Below are 17,283 nucleotides of genomic sequence, written 5' to 3' on the forward strand. Positions count from 1 at the left end.
CCATCCAGCCTGACCCTGAATGTTTTTCCAGGGACAGATTATTTACCACCTCTCTGGGCAAACTATTTCAGTGTTTCAGCATCCTCATCATAAACATTTTCTGGCAGAGCCTTTTCTTTTCCAGGCTGAACACCACCAACTCTTGCAACCTTTCCTCATAGATGTGCTCCATCCTACTTTATAATTTTTGTTACTCTCTTTTGTACCTGGTCCAGCTGTCCATCCGTGTCTTTCCAGGACTTCAGAGCTAGGTGCAGTGTACCAGGTGGAATCTCATCAGAGTAGAGTACATGGGCAAACTAATTCAGGTTTGATGAGTTACTAGACTCAGTGTGCATTCTATAATTTTTATGTTGTTAGATGCAGTTTTTGAAGCATTTTGTACAAGGATTATCTAAGAAAGGCAAAAGATTATGTTAATGGAGGAGACTGAAGTATAAAGCAATTAATTACCTTCTTTAAAACCTCTTTTCAGCTACTGTTAATTTATTAATACTTACTAAAACTTGTGTCTGTTAAACAGCATTCTGTTTTAAGATTTATCTTCGAATTTACATTTATTACAGCCAGTCGGTGTTGCTAGATATGCATGTCTGTTATTTTTAGGGAAAAAAAAGACTTCTTTTGAAGCTTACAGATTCTAACTTCAACTGCTCTGTGAAGGAACTGGTTTTATTTATAATTAATTAAAAGTCATGAATGTGGTAAGGAGACTGGTTTTCCTACAGGAAAAATATATTTTCACAGCAGTTTTAACTATCTAAGCAGGTGCCATTGCAGTCCTTCTCCTCTCCCTGGTTCTGTTTCAGGTCTTTGTACATTTCATGTAGCTTGGTTCCGTGTGCTAACCCACCACAATGAATTAAATATTTGTCTGCCAGTTTTGTTGTCTGAGAGAAAATATCAATGCTAGCTTAGGCACAGATGGAAACATGGATCCAAGGCAGGTTGCAGAGTTCAGGATTGCAGCAGCACCAGTTTCAATCAGTATGAGCTGTTATGGAGCTCGAAAGTTAACTGTTACTAAATTACTGAAATAAAGCATACAGGAGTTGCAAAAGGATTTTTAATAAGGAATTTACCCAAGCAGCATAGCTTGTCTATGTGTTAAATATGTTCAAACTAGTAATATTTATAATATATAGGAAATGGCCTACACAAAGAGGCAAGAGATATTAATGTTTATTATACAGATTGTAAATTGTAGTGAAAGTGAAGGGAAAAAGCAAACTGGAAAATAAAAAAGATAAAGCTACATGGCTGAATAATTTATAAAAGGTAATGTCTCTCTTAACTTTCTGATTTTGAACAAACTATATACTTGACAGGAAGGAATAAGATAACAAAGAAAAATCCCATTATGTGCAATAGATTTTTTTCTTCATATATGTATAATGTCTTTTATTTTGAGAAATCCAGAAGCAGAGGTAGTAGTGTGCTAACTTTACTGAAATTTGCTACAGAGAAGTCCATGCCACTGTTACAACACTTTGAGGCATATAAGCAAGCGAAACCTATTTGACCTAACTGCTCCAAATCTCACTTTAATTTAAGAATAAAAACATAGGGATCTGTGAGGCATTTTTCCCATACAGAGAAAAATGGAGTGTTTTTCTGATTTATAGATCTCATTAAAGGATTTGGAAATAGAAAAAAAGTAAATATAGTAAGGGTATTGTCTGTCAGTATTACTGGCATCAGGTATTACTGCTTACAAACCTGTTCCACAACTTTCTCTTTCCTTTTACATCTTTTTATTGATAGTGTTAGAAAGTCAACCTCAAGAGTTGATCGAATCAGCATATCCTAGCACTCCCTGTTGCATTCTTTTGTCAATGAACTAATCGCATTCTGCAGCACACTGATGAAAAACCTAAATGCTCTTCCAGCAGCTATTTCATGGTTTCTGGGTTCTTCTATGGAAGGATTTTAAATACAGTTTTTGGGGAAAGGGTAATAGCTTGCTGAACATAAAATTCACATCTATCCCTAAGATAAAGTGAAAAAAAATGTTTCTTTCTGGGGCTTAGTGTGTCTATAAGAAAAGTGCTTGTCTACATTAAATTGTTTGGCATGTACTAAGTGTGAGGTAAGAAAGAAAGTAAATGCAAAGCCCTCAAAGAAGAGACGCTTCTGAGGGGTAACAATGTGCTTTGGTACCTCAGGGAAATGTTTTAAAACTCTTTCTGGTGTGCTCATCTCTGTCTGAGGTAGTACAACAGTAAAAGTGCAAGCACCTACTTAGAAATCTCTGTGCATTAAAACTTTATCTAGAGCCTAAAATGTTGACCACTTTCTCTGGTCTGTTAGGGTATTGCAGGGAAGGAGAAGTATGTAAATTACCATTTTGTGCTTCCTGGCTTTTTTCCAACTTTTAAGTTTATATTGAGGTAGAAGATTTCAGTTGTTTCCATTTTGAATTAAGTCTGTTTAGGAATTGATTTCGTCGCTACTGCATAGAGTCATAAAATGAGAGAGGTTTGTTCTCTGAGCTAGTTTTCTGGACTGCTGTACCCTCCTGGGGTGATAGGCTGCTCAAGGTGCAGTAAATGGTGTAGCTGTTCATAGAAATTGTAATTTGGTCCATCACTTGAAGCAAATACTTCCTCTGGAACGTAAAACCCATGCTTCGTTTTCTGTTTTGAAGAAATACAGGGTCTTATTAAGCCCTTGTTTTTAAAAAGCAGAAAAAGCCAAGATCACTTGCATTTGAATACAGTTACTTTGTCTAAATAATGTATTTTGTCTTTATTCTGCAAAGAGTTGACTAAAGCTATTTGTTCTTAATTCTTTGGTAACTTAAATCTGTGTTTTTCTGGACTCTTTGTTGCTTTGTTTCTCTGTCCTTGTCTGTGATTGACCATAATTTCTCCCTGTCAGATAATAGTTTTAGTTTCAATATACTTTTATTTTCTAGGGTTATCTTGCAGCACGTCTAATGGTATGTTATCAATGACAGTGAAAGGAGGAGGGTACTAAGGACGAAGAGCAATGTAGTGGGATTTCCAGTGCCATTGAAGTGCATAGCTTTACTATTCAATTAAAGGACATAGAAGCATTTCTGTCTAATGTTGCTATAATATTCAGATTGTCTTATTTTTTATTCTCTGACCTGTCATGACATCCCCAGGTGGTGGCAGGGAGAGAGGAGTTGAGTAGCTTTCATACTGAGTGAGGTGGACAAATGGCATCAGTGTGAAGATTTGGTGTTTGCTTATGATAACTTCAGAAGTACTGCATGCAGCATAAAAATGATAAAGTCTTTATGTATTGTCAATATTTTTTGTACATTTGGTATTACTGAATATCTTTTTCTGCTTGAAACAGCATTTCACAGTGCCTGTTTTCTTTTGCCTTTGTGCAGAAAGCTGTTAATAAGATTATGCTGGCTGGTCCTAATTATGTTAATTTCATTTAGAGCAAAATGCAGATATCACAAGTGCTCCAATTACTTGCTTAGTCATAAAATGTTGAAAACCAGTTGTCAATAAGAAATCTTGTCATCATTTTAAATGTTCAAATGAAAGCCGTTGGAACCAAGTGCAATTTCTTCTATGATGGTGTAATTCACTGTATTATTTTAGCTTAGGATAGATCTGCATAAGGATCTTTGGACAATAACAAGAGATTATAGCAAATCTCCAAAGCAGAACCTGAATAAGCTGTTGGTTTGTTGCACAACCATGTACTGTGTACTTTGGAAAGAAATTGAATGAGTTCTGGGGGAGAGGTGGCTGGAATCTTGCACCACCTACATTTACTTTGAAGATGTTAAAAGTGGAGGTGTTCTTGCTTCTTCTTCTAGAGGCTGGAGGTGTTGTATATTTTATTAAATATTTTCTACATCATCTGAATCATGTTGTTAGCTCTTGCAATGTCCTTAAAAGGCAGGCAAAAGGAATTTTAGTTTAAATTTTCCTCCCCTCTTCCCCTTGCATCTATGTTATGAGACAGAAAAAGTATATTCAGTTAAGGATTCAGTTCAGTTCTTGACTATTTTATCTCTTTGCACTGAAGTCTGGTGTTGCAGAAGATATTTATAGCTTCTTCAATTTATTTATAAAAGTGTGAGAGTTATTTCTAGGCAAGGTTAGTAATTAATCGCAAGCCTGTAAATGGAGTGTTTAATCCTTTTGGCAATAACAGTAATCTTTCTCAGATGGAAAGGATCATGAAAACATCTCTGTTGACTTTTTAATCTAAGTTATAGACACCACTCACCTGTGAATTCCTGGAAGACTCTCCTGTTTCTGTTCCACAGCAATATGCTGTTTTGTTGCCAGTCTTCAGCTCAGTATCAAAAGTGAGATTTGTGTTCACTGTGGCTGGACCATAATGTAGATTAATGTTCTAGTTGAAAAGTTAAATGTAATGGGATATAGAAGTCCCAGAGAATAGTGAGCACAAAGTATTGCAGGGTGTTGCCCAGTAGCACAAATTCAATGGGAGTGATCTAAGAGCTAACTTGCAGTAAAGCTTTTTCCTTTATCACATGTGATGTGCTTCATGTATCCAAGTACCTCTCTATTGCCTGGTATTTCACATCCAGGAAGTTATTTAATTTTACCTCTAACTACTCTTAAGAGATAAATCTGTCACACTGGTTTGTGTTAGTCTTTGTTTCACAGAGCTTAAGCTATACCGCTGTGTTGTTTGTGATCCACAGGCAACTGAGAATCTCCCCAGTGTTGTATTCCCTTGGTTTTCTGCTGTGCAGAAAGTCATACCTTCTTCTGTTCTGTAGTTGTGTTTTATCCTTGAGAAAACTGGAACTGATGGTAAACTGCAGTAGCTGTGAGGCTGGAGCTCTTCCCCCAGCCACCCGTGGTGAATGGTATATCACAGTATGACTGGTTTTGTAATGTTTCAGAAGCCCCTCCAAGACTGTCAGCTTTAGTGAGAACTTAATGGTCAAATTGACCATTAAGTTCCATGGAGGTTAGCTGTGATACTGCTTCCTGATGCAACACTGCTGAGAGAACAAAATTATGCTTTCAGGATTAAGTGTGAATTGGGAACGCAAAATACAAAGATTTGAGGGATGCTGTATTAAAGGGATTAATTCTGTATTTGTTGTTAAGGTCAGTAGCTCTGTTTTAAAGTCTATTTTGCATCTCTACTACATATTGTCCCTGCTCAATAAACCTTTTGAGTATGTGCTAGAATCTGAAACATGTGCTTAACTGCTTTGCTGAATTGGGGCCTTCATTACCAAATTGCAGGTGTATGTTAGTTTAAGTGTTTAAGGGAAAAAAACCCTGTAAAACAATACTTGCTTTGTTCTGTTTAGTGTGTTACATTAATGGAAAACATCAGAAGTGCTGTGCTGTTGCTATACTGTCCCAAACTGATTTTATATATGTAATGGCTTGAATGCTTTGTATGAGATGCAATCCACTTAAGAACCAACATGGAGTGATGAAATAAAAATTCAAAAATGGAAAGTGAGATTCTATTTTAGGGTACATAATATTATTGCAGAAAATGACTTTCAAATGTTTTCCTGTTTAAAAGTGCATTTCAATTATATGTATTTTAAAATCTTATGTGGATATTTAGTGCATTTATTATTCATGTGCAATAGCTGAGGCTCTGTAAACATTACCGTAATAAACTACTCTGTATATGAGGGTTTAATAATGTGGTCATAAAAGTGTGTTTTACACGTAAAAGCGGTGTACTGGTCTGCCAGAAAGCTTGTGCTTTAAAAATAAATGACATTATTTAAAGAGAGAGATTAAGAAGGAAATGGAAGAAAAAGTGGGCTGTGCCTAACTCATTCCTGATAAATATTTGATCAATACGTTCTTTAATAAATAAATAAATAACCCCCCACTTAGCTAGAAAAAGTGCTGACTTAATCTAGTATTCTTCAAGCCTGAACTTACACTTCATGTCTGTTGCTACATAAAATGTTCCTATGTATAATGAAGATGCTCTTTCCATGCAAAAAGTAAACCTGCACTGTGTAAAACACATCAGTGTCACATGGTTTTTGTTTTGTGGTGCTACCTGTGAAGCTTCGGTTGCCCAAGGCACCTTTGGCACACAGAAATCCTTTGTTATCTCTCACAAATATGGGCCTGTGCCATGCTGTAGGAATTGTACGTCTTTTCTTCTTTTCCACCAACATCAAAATTAGCTATAGCTGCATTGTGCTAAATGAGACCATCAGATTTTTATGAGACATTCCCCTATTTAAAATACTGGACTCTGATGCAAAATAGGAGGGAAGATACATTCTGATTTTACTAGAAATGCTATGAAATCTTGGAGATTTCTATGAGGAAGCTGAGAAGTAGTTGCTACTTTTACCAATGCATCTTCTGACCAAGGCGAAAGTGAGAAGTCTAGATTCAGTTGGCTTTGTCTCTTTTAGCTCTGAGATTCTTTAGGACAAGTTTGAAATGATACTGGGGTTTTTTCACCTTTGCACTTACATGTACATTAATACAATTTACAAATAACCAACACATTTGTGCTGTGGTCTGGTGTAAAAATATTTAAATTTAGTAGAAAGTTTTGATGTTTATTAGACTGTGGTTTTAAATCAGTTGGGTTAATGACATTTTACATTAAAGTTGAAAATTAATATTGTGTCGTGAGAAACATATTTAGGAGTTACAAGGCTTCATATTTTCATTCAAGAGTTGACCTTGGGTGGATTTGTGAGCGAGAGAGTAGATATTCTGTAAATTTCTTTTTGTCTTTGCTGCATGTAAGCTGAATTCCCTCAGTGATATTTTGTGTAGCAAGGTGTGTGAAATCAAATGAGGAATATAGTCCCTTGAAAATAAGAGAAAAACATACCTGAAAAAAGCCAAATAGAGTAAACAATATTTGCATATGCATTTTTAGCTATTGTAAATTAAGGCTTAATTTACGGGGCAAGTGTACTGAATCTGAGAAAAATTGTGAGAGTTCTCGTTTCGTCAGTGTCTTTTTCTTACATTTTAACTGTATTATCAAGAAATAAAAAGGAATTAGCTTCAACAATGAAGTACCTCAATGAAATCTGAAAAAATTACCTTTTTTTTTGTTTTTAAACTTTTTTACTTGTTTTTCATTCCCTGCCTAGCACTTCTGAAAGCACCGAAGATTTTGGGTATGTTCTGCAGATGACAGTTAACCTGTTTGTATTTACCAGGCACGAACTGTTGCTGTTGTATATGTGCTCTTCCATAAACGCTGGAAGGGTAACCAAGTGACTTGTATTTTTCTGTTGTCTTCCAAGGGACGTCAGAGATGGCTTCAGACGGAAAAGTTTCTATTCCTCTCATTATGTGAGAGATCGATCCCCTCACAAGAGAGACTCTCCGTTCTTCAGGGAATCGCCCGGGAGCCGGAGGGACTCTCCGCACAGCAGATCTGGCTCTAGTATCAGCAGCAGGAGCTACTCTCCTGAAAGAAGCAAAGCCTATCCTTTCCACCAGCATAGCAGAAGTATGTCATCTTTACATAAAAGAAATATTTCTTCTCAGCAAGGTAATGCTGGATTAATGATGTGAACTGGTTAGTGGGGTGAAACTGCAACTCACTGTATAAGCCTTTCTTCCTTACATGCTCTCTTTAAAATGGGAAAAGCTGACATTTTGTACCATCTATATGCTGTCTGTTCTGGTTTCATTGTACTCTCTGTTCCCTTATGTATTTCATGTGGGAGATTGTAGGTGTTATTTTGGTCTTAAGTCTAGACTGACTGTAGGAGTTTCAGCTGCACAGCTTTTTCTAGTATTTTATGTTCTTTCTAGCATCAGCTCCTGTTACTTCTTTATTTGCTTCATTGGATTCCCTGACAAGAAACTTTGCTTCATCTACAGCAGATGAAGACATTTCTTCCTGCATCCAGAATAAAACAGGGATTAAAAAATGGAGAAATGAAAGTACATACTTCTGCTTGTTGCATTTTCTCCAAATTTTACTAGGCTTTTGAAACTGATGGTTTTTTAGCAATTACATTTCAATGTCAAAACCTCTCAGATCTTGCTCTCCTGAAAGATATGTGAAGCATATCTCAGTTTAGTCTATTCTGACTTTAAAAAGCTTGGCTCTTAGTGTTTCCCAGAAGTCTAATGAATCATCTGTTTTGAAAATATTTGAGAGGTTTCATATTTAAATGACTTTTTGGGGAAAAAAAAGAAATTGCCTTTTTTAGTATACAACAATCTTAGCCACTCTGTTTGCACAGCTTATGTAAATTAATGCAATTTGATTTCCCTTTCTGCAAATGCTTGCTGGTGAACTATGCAAACCTACTGTTCATTTTGGCAGCTTTTTAAAAATTAATTGGGTTTTTTTTAACTCGCTGAGAAGGCACATTGTGTTTCCAGAGTGACACTGAACCATTATGTAGCACTTCTTGTCAAAAAAGATCTTTGTAGTCTAGTTAACATTACAGTGCTTTTAACATTTTGTAGCAATACTTAGTGAACATAAATGACTCAGACAATAGTGGAGGTAGTGATGTAGAAGCAAATACATTCACAAACCAGAAAAGATCCTGATCATGAGAGGAACTTGCATCTAGGGCTATGGTTTTTGATATTTTCTCCCATTTGCCTGGTTAAATACCTTTCCCAATCACCTTTAGCTAAGTTTTAAGAGACCAGCTGAGTTGTGCACTGGATTGTTTCTTTATCCTTTTCCCTGGAAAGGAGGACTACTAAAATGTCCCTCTAGAATTAAAATACCTATTTGCAAGGTATGAATGGTTTAAATAATGCTTTTAGAATAATTTTTGAATATGACTTGCCTTAGGTAAGCTCATGTATTGCATATTTAAAAAGGAATATCTCATCTATGTCAGTAGTACATTTAGGTGGATTTACAACATGCAAAGTATATACTATTTCATGTGGAATTTGCTATATGGCCTCTTTCTAAAATATTATAATGCTGTTTAAAATCATGTTATCTGAATTGGTTTGACCACATGGCTTCCACTGAAGAAGGACTATTCCATGCTCTATGGCCCTTCACACATTAGGATAAATACAGAATTTAAGGAAGGAAAACTGTGGGGACATGAAGAAGCTTGGTAAAGGGAGGGAAAGGGCTCATGGAAAGGGCAAGCATTCATCTGTTATGGGAGAGCACGGAGAGAAGCAAGATGGTATTCCTTCACAGGCCCAGGCAGTAAAGGGTCAGTAGAGTGGTGTGCTGAGGAGATGAAAGAAGGCAAATACTGGTGCTTGGAGAGTGTCATGTTTAATTTTACAGGTAGGGCTGTGGGGCTCAAAATAGCCACACACTTTCTGAAAATAATGGCCTAATAATGTTGTCTAATTAAATGGTGTTTTTTTACTTTGATAACTTTGAATAATTTTCTGCCATTTGTATCAGTTCATTTCATCTGTTCAGGTATAATTCATTCAACTGAGATAATCTTTAAAGAATCCAGTCTGACAAAGGAGGCATGTGGGAGACAGAGTTAGAGTAGTCCATGAATTTAAAAGGAGATGGCTCATCTGTGGGACTGAAAACAAGTGTCACAGGAGCAAAACTTGTGTTACTTAGTGGTGACAAGGGAGATGTTCTGTGTTTTGTTGCTTTGACTCATTAAACTAGAGCCCTATTTAAAGCCATAATGAACAAGCACATTTATAGTTCCACAAAAATAATTTCTATCCCAATTTTCATAACTATTTGATAGATTTTTTAATTAATCCCTTTAATAATTGTATTTCTAAAAACTAATTTGAAGCCAGTGTAAGTGTACATTACCTTGGCTTATTTCTGATCAGTCAGCTGTTTCCCAGTGAGTATGAATTTAGGCCTACTGACAACATGTTTGCTTGTTTACTCACCTTTTGAAGATGTCTTAGATGTAATCTGTGGACCACAACTTGAAAACTAGTAGTTTACACTGCAACCAGTTCTGTTGTTGTGGGCTGTCTGTAACTGGTCTGTGGCAAGACTATGCACAGATGGTGGTTAGCACTGTGAACTTGATTTAACATTTTGCCCATTTTAACTTTTATAAGAAAGACAGTGATCTTACAAGATGCATTTACTCTGTGGCTGCAACAGTACAGGACTGTTTCCCATGGCAGGTCTTTTCAAGGTACTGTAGCCAGCTAAACTAGTTCATACACTACCTGGTTACCTTTAGCGATTGACTGATGTCTGATATTTCAACTGTTTATATAATTGCAGGAATATTAAAAACTGAAATCACATAGTCTTGCAGAATCATACTGATACACCCTTTTGGTTAATGATGGAAAAAAGGACAGTGGGTTTTCTTAAATGCATGAAATGACACAGCTGTATCTTTTCTCTCCTTGGCAAGAGAAAAAAAGTGTTACCAATATTTATCAGATGATGGAGTATGTAGATTTTATAGAATCATAGAATCATTAAGGTTGGAAAAGAACTCCAAGATTGAGTCTAACCTTTGACCAAACACCACTCTGTTAACTAGACCATGGCACTAAATGCCATGTCCTATAATTTCTTGAACACATCTAGGGATAGTGGCTCCACCAGCACCCTGAGTAGCTGTTCCCAAGCTTAACCATTCTTTCAGAGAAAAGATTCTTCCTGATGTCCAGCCTGAGCCTTCCCTGGCACAACTTGAGGCCATTTCCTCATGTCAGTTGTTGCCTGGGAGTAGAGTCCAACTCCCATCTTGCTGCAACCTCCCATCCTGCTCAACCTCAGGTAGTTGTTGAGGGTGATAAGGTTCATGTCTGATGTGAGAAAACTTCACTGCCATTTTTCTAAGCCAGTAAGCATATTTGCAATATATATCTTTAATTTCTCAGTCTTTAACTTTTTCTTAATTGTAGGTAAAGAGAGGACAGTTCAGTCACTGAAAACATCAAGGGATGCATCACCTTCAGGGTCCACAGCAGTACCTTCATCAAAGGTGAATTTTCTTTTTGAGTACTTCACACCATGGTTTTAGGTTGCTCATTGTTGGATTTTTTCCTCAGTTGAAAGGAGATACTTCATACACCTGTTTAAATGCATATTCCTTACTATATTACTTCCTATTCCTTACAGTAGGAATAGGGTTTGGTCTTAGAATTCTGTGCTATTGTGAGTATGTTGGTATTGCCACTCATTTTGACACAGACACACCTGCCGTGTTATTTAATAGGGAAAAAACCCAGGCTTTGCTTGTGCTGTCATTCTAAGTGCTTATCTCTTACACATCTCTATTAGAACTGCTGTGCCAGCTGATTGCCACTGTCCTTAAAGGGGGAGGCAAGTGATGTATTTTCAGTGATGTAAATAGGGAAAATAAGATAAAAGCTATTATGCACAAATTATGCTGATTTGGATCATAATATGTACTTTATAATTAGTTCACCTATTTTGCTTATAGACTCAGCACACTGCAGCTTAATATCAAATCCTTCCTTAATACACACCTTTGAGAATAAGGAGGCATTGCAAAATCTCTTGCTCTTGTGTTAATATGTAGTGTGAACTTGAACTCTATATTCTGTCAGTGTTCCACTTTCTTCTCCAGTCAGGTCTGATCTATGTTGTATTGGGTTTTTGCCACCAGTTTGCAAATATCTGCTGGCAGTGGATATCCACTTCCTATAGGCTGCACAAAATGTAACTTTGGTGGAAGTAATTTCCCTGGACTGCATAAGTATTTATTTTGTATGCGTCAGGTGCAGAAATGGAAATACCTCCATGACTGTTTATTGATTTTTCTCTTGAGTCCCCAAATCTGCTTATAATGTAACTGCCCTGTGTCAGTGGAGCCTTTTGGAATCAGCCTTTTGGCTGGAATTGCATTGAGTAGTTAAGTTACCAAAGGGTTTCACTGAGAAATAGTGACAGAAATAGTCTTGGCAAAACATGAAAATCTCCAGAGCCAGAGTCTTATAATTTTTCAAGGCTTGAGAAATTAGTTATATGCTATGTATTAGCCATTAAAGGAGATGATTTTCAATGCTCTAAGTTATAATTTAGCTTTGAAATTCTTACAAAGGTATATGTTTCCATAGCAATACCTCTTTTCACTGTACTATGTATTTGCAAATCTAAAAAGGTATTTTTCTCTGTAATTATTTTTTACATATTCATGCATGTGAATTAATACATGTTGATATTATGTCATCTTAGCCACCCGTTTGACTACAGCATGAAATCTTCTGTGTTCTTTTTATAAACTGTATAGACTGTAAGCCTTGGAGGCTGTATCCAACACAGAGCAAAAGGATGTGTGAGACAGGGACAGCTGCTGAGCAGAGCAACAGGCTTTTGCTTTTCTGTGTTATTGATGAAATTTAAAAAAAAAAAATCCAAAAAAAAAGAGAGACTTCTGTTTTGAGGCTGGAGGCGGGGAGAGAGAAGAGTTTAGTTTTTTTATGAGATCTATTAGATTGCAGTCTAAATAGCTGCTGCTATTTTCAGCTGAAAAATATGTTCCTATTCTGTCTCTTCAGCTGAAGTGTACCTGTGCAAATACCATTACTTCATTCCATAAAATTAACTCAGGATTTAGTACATATTTATCAACATTCAACCTAGAGAATTAAATTTGGTGAGATTAAACACATTTTTTGTCAGTATTCCAATAATATTAGTTAATTTCTTTTGTGGCTTGTGGAAATATAGCAGGTCATGTGAGATTTTCTATGAATTATATTACTCCTTTCTTTTAAGAGCCCTCTTCATATCCCTGCATATTGAACTTTGCCACCTCTTGACTTCACTGGTTGTAGTTCTGTGATTTGAAGTTAGAGAAGACAGGCATTCATATTGGAACATCGTGTTGCACTTCTCTTCTGGATTCAGATAAAGGTGGTGTCTTTGTGAGGCAGAATCCTGGAGGGGTTCTATGAATTGCATAGTTATGCCACACTACAGTTCAGAGGTATTTGGATAATACTAGCCTTGAGGTAAGCACAAAAGATGTGAAGACAAAAGAGTTTTGGTACTGGCCATTTATGTAACTTAGAATGAACTAGTGGTAAGAGGTGGAATGTTAGTTTCTTTCATTTGGGTTTTTGTTTGCTTTTTTTTGTCTGCCTGTTTGCTAAGATGGAACAGGCATTGGGTAAAAATTGTTACAGTAGAATTTTTCAGGCAGTAGAATTTTTGTATCTCTTTTTCAGATACCCATCTTAGTATTGCAATTTTTAATGCTAGAGTGATATAGATTCTTTGGGTGCTTCATACCATATAGTGGTAACAAGATTTATAAAGCTAGCTATTCCTAAACTGATATTTGTCATTGTTTGCTGGTCTGATAGTAAAAGCCAAATAATATACTTAGAGAGAAACCAATTTTTAGATATTATTTATGTGAGAATTTCCATTTGAAAAAGTAGAACATTAAGTCAGGACTGACTCCATTGTAAATGATTAGAATTCCCCCAAATAAAAAAATAATAGATTTTCATACAACCAGTTCTGATCATTTAGTTTGTATAAAATATATTTTGTCCCTGACTTGCTCAGGTTTTATACTTTTCCTAGCATTTAACTGTTTATTTTCCTTTTTTACAGCCTTTTGTACATGAAAATCACATTTAATTATTAATTCACTCCACTCTCATATCTAAATTCTTTCAGTGCCCAACAAGTCTCAGATTTTTTTTCTATCATCTCTGACCTGTGAATTTCATAAATGTTATTCAGAAAGTATAGTGGTTTTCTAGCAGTCCACTCACCTTCACTGATTTATCTTTTTTCCTCCTCTCTTGTTTCTTTTATTATCTACTGTCTACCCTCCCACTTTTTAAATAAATTGGACAGCAAATGAAATAATTTCAACTTTATTTTTCCTATGTTAAAATGTTTTAGGGATTGGAATAACCGTTTATTTGAATTTTGAAGACTTTTGTCACGTGTAAGTGTATATCATGTTAAACCTTGACTATAATGTTTTTGTACAGGCCTTGGAGAAGAGCAACAGACTGTCAGAAAAGGAACTTGCAGAAGCTGCAAGCAAGTGGGCAGCTGAAAAGTCAGAGAAGGCTGAGGAAAGCAATTTACCTGAAATAACAGAGTATGATGTAAGATAGGATTATTAATCCACTTAATTCAAAGTGTTACAACAATAGGCTCTTGTTTTTCTGAACTCTTCATAAAGGCACATTTTGTAACTTAATCCTGAATTTTTCTGCCTATGCTATTAAATATTTGTTGAGGGGGAATGAGAGGGAAACTAAAACCTTGCCATTTATTTGTTTTGAAAAAACTATATTTTTTGAAAGGGAATGAGAAGGAGACTAAATGCTCTTAATTTCTTTATTTTGAAAAAATACACAAAGCCAAAGTATGTCGTCTTAGCATAATTTCAATTGATGTTGAGCTACAACTGACACAGTAAAGTTTCAATTCTCCCAAGCATTCTCCATAGTTCACAGTTTCAAGCTGTGCCAGCCTACTGTGTCCTGTATTCTTTTTCAGAAAGCAGTCCTCCATTATATTAAAAATAAAGCTTACCTTATTACTGCAGTGGTTATATTTTTTATTTCCCCCAGAATGCTTATTGCATTATTAATTGACATTAATTATTTGCCAGTTTATTCCCTTTTGTTTTCACCTCTCCTTGTCTTCTCCTGGCTTTATTGAAGTGTGACTATAGCCCTTCTCAGTCATTTGTTACTCTGCTCCTGGATAGGATGTCTTTTTTGGGTTCTGTTATGTTAGTGGAAAATGTATTTGTCATTTAAAACAACCTAATTATTATGTAATCTAAAATAATCTGTTTTAATTCTGTAATAATTTTCTCTTTCTCTTTGTTTCAACTCTAGAGGGGTTCTTAAAAGCAAAATAGTATCTACTTCACAAAGTCATGTTTTAACCTTTCCAGTTAACGGGTTTGATTTTTTTTTATTTATTTGTAAATAATTTTAGAGAAAATGAATGTGTCTTGGGAAGCATCACATTTCCAGTTGTAGAATATCAGGGCTAGGTTAGAGAAATAAACTCACTGAATCCATATTTATCTGAACTTTCAAGTCCTGTCCATTGATGTAATGGGTGAATGCATGAGCAGCTCCTCAATAGGTCAGGAAGATCTAGTTAGATTCAAAGACTTGAAAAAGTAGTTTAAAAAGAAAAAGGGGAGGAAGTGTAAGAGTGAAGGAAAAGCAACAGTTGACCCAAGGATGAAGACCATATAAAGGAGAAGAAATGCATGGACATTTGAGAGGTTCAGCAGAGAAATATAAATGTCACTGTGGTTCTTGGTGAGGGGAAGGTAATGCAGGGGAGGGAAAAACAGAGTGGGCCACATGGAGAAGAGCTGTTAAAGGCATTCTAAATGCCCCAGAGAAAATTGCAGTGGCAAAAAGATTAAACATCGGGGATCAAAGCAAAGCAATTGTAGTTGATTGTGCTACAGTCTAAGATTTATTGACTAAGAGAGTGGGCTGTAGAAATGCTAGTGAAGGAGGGGAGGCATCTCATTCTGAGTCTTAGAAGAAAGGTCATCTCACCTTGATTAGTAGGCTGTCACATGAATTGCAAGAATTCTTCACTTTTTCCTGTTTATGTTACACAGTGCTTAATAATTGAACTTTGTGTTGCACTGAGCTTTTTTAGTAGCCTTCACTCACTCTCAGGCATTTCGTTCTTTACTGAGATAGCAAGTTTTGGGATTGAGTCTTAATGGTTTGTGTTGCTGCTGAGGTTTGAGCATATGTTCACAGGACCACATAAACTTTTTACTTCCTTTTTCTGTCTAATGCTTTTCCCTTCCATGTTAGTTAAGTCTTAAGATTATTCACCTCTCTTTTTGAGTAATAGATGCTAGTTTTCATCTGCAATTTTTAAATCCTATTTTGGAAAATTACAGATTTGTTCCATGATATTGGATTTAAATCCTGCTGTAAAACAAAATTACTACATTTTCTGTATAAACTCATTGGAGTTGGCATCTGTTTTCTTTGGAGTAGGAATACTGTCAATTTCTGTTTTAGAGGAAAGTTTTTCACGTTACTAGAAATCTTCCAACTCACATGTTTGCCTTTGCTATATGATAGTTATTTCAGTTCCTTTAACTGTAGACTTGTGGCCCTGCTTCAAGAGTTCTCCCTGACAACATATTTTATTTTGTTGATGCCTGTGTTACCTTTGATTTGTTACTTTTATCCTTTCCCAGAAGACTAATCGCATTTTCATGGTGTATTTTTCTTGCTTTCGGGTGTTAAAAAACCACATACAAGTTTCTTCTCAGTGGATGGGCAGGTAGAGGTTATCTGACCTCGTTGTCTTTACACAGTTAAGGCTGTGTCATAGGGGGTTTTATCACATCATGTTTTCTACATGTTTAAAATCTGTATTTCTGTATCTGTTAGAATTGTAACAATAATACTTCACTAACAGTCTTGGTGAGCAAACTCATGTTTCTGATGACTGTGTTTGGGGGTTTTTATTTTTCTCTGAAAACTGAATTTATTGTTTGTTTTGTTTTCTTAAGGCTGGATCTTCAGCTCCCTTATACATCGAGCAAACAGAAGAAGCAGAAGCAAATCTAATGGACAGTACAGAATTATACGAGGACAGCCAGCTTCTCAGTCGTTCAAAAGCAATTGCAGCTAAGACAAAGGAGATTGAACAGGTGAAGTCTTCTTGGCATTTTGTCACTAATGCAGTAATGGTTTGCTCTGCTGAAATTACCTTGATCTGTTTTTTCCTCCTCCTTGGACTGTAATATGAATGTAATTTGATTTTTCAAGATGATGTGGTAACATCTCCAGCTGTTTAATTCCAAAGAACCGTGGCATTTATCTGCACATAGAAATTAATGGTAGTTTTCTGCAGGTGACATGCATCAACTACTGTTTTGCAAGCTAAGACAATGAGTGCCTTTTTAATTCTAGTGGCCTTTGTTCAGTTGCCTGTGAGGCCATTTCCTGAGCTGCAACACTGTTCCTTTTTATTGACACTTGAAAACCAGCTTTCCACTCAATTGTTGGGTTTTTTTTTTTTTTTTTTTTTTTTCTCCGATTAATATTGACTTTGCATAATCATGTTCATGATGGGAACAGCTTTCCCCATGTGTGGGATCCTGCTGGAATGGAGTTTACCTGTGCTGTAACTGTGAGAGCCATGCTGCAGTTGGTTTATCTCTGTGTGTCTGATCACAGGGTCACAAATGGCCTAAAAGAGCTAGGACCAAATGTGTAAAATTAGGACATTTTTAAAAATGACAAACTGAAAAAAACCCTGCAGGCTAGAAACAGATTTTTAAAAAACAGCTGTTGTGATTAGTTAGCCTCATGCTGGTGAATTTATGGTTAAATTTCCCTAGGCCCTAAGGACAGGTTTATAGTAAAATCGGATGAAAATGTGGTCACAAAA

The 17,283-nt window shown here is 36.0% G+C and overlaps 1 protein-coding gene across 4 annotated transcripts in view; it reads left to right on the plus strand.

The window, feature by feature from the left end:
• PPHLN1 (periphilin 1) overlaps positions 1-17,283 on the plus strand; it is a 60,650-nt gene that overhangs the window by 17,011 nt on the left and 26,356 nt on the right. For 2 of the 4 annotated variants that reach the window (XM_066319046.1, XM_066319045.1), the window contains exons 6-9: positions 7,235-7,443; positions 10,791-10,870; positions 13,866-13,985; positions 16,400-16,540. In XM_066319046.1, the coding sequence (XP_066175143.1) occupies positions 7,235-7,443; positions 10,791-10,870; positions 13,866-13,985; positions 16,400-16,540 (550 nt within the window). Of the gene's footprint in view, positions 1-7,234; positions 7,486-10,790; positions 10,871-13,865; positions 13,986-16,399; positions 16,541-17,283 lie in introns of all 4 variants that reach the window. The other 2 variants (XM_066319043.1, XM_066319044.1) reach the window with 1 other exon arrangement.

The sequence above is a fragment of the Sylvia atricapilla genome, chromosome 5 (assembly GCF_009819655.1).
Source record: "Sylvia atricapilla isolate bSylAtr1 chromosome 5, bSylAtr1.pri, whole genome shotgun sequence".
NCBI lineage: Eukaryota > Metazoa > Chordata > Aves > Passeriformes > Sylviidae > Sylvia > Sylvia atricapilla.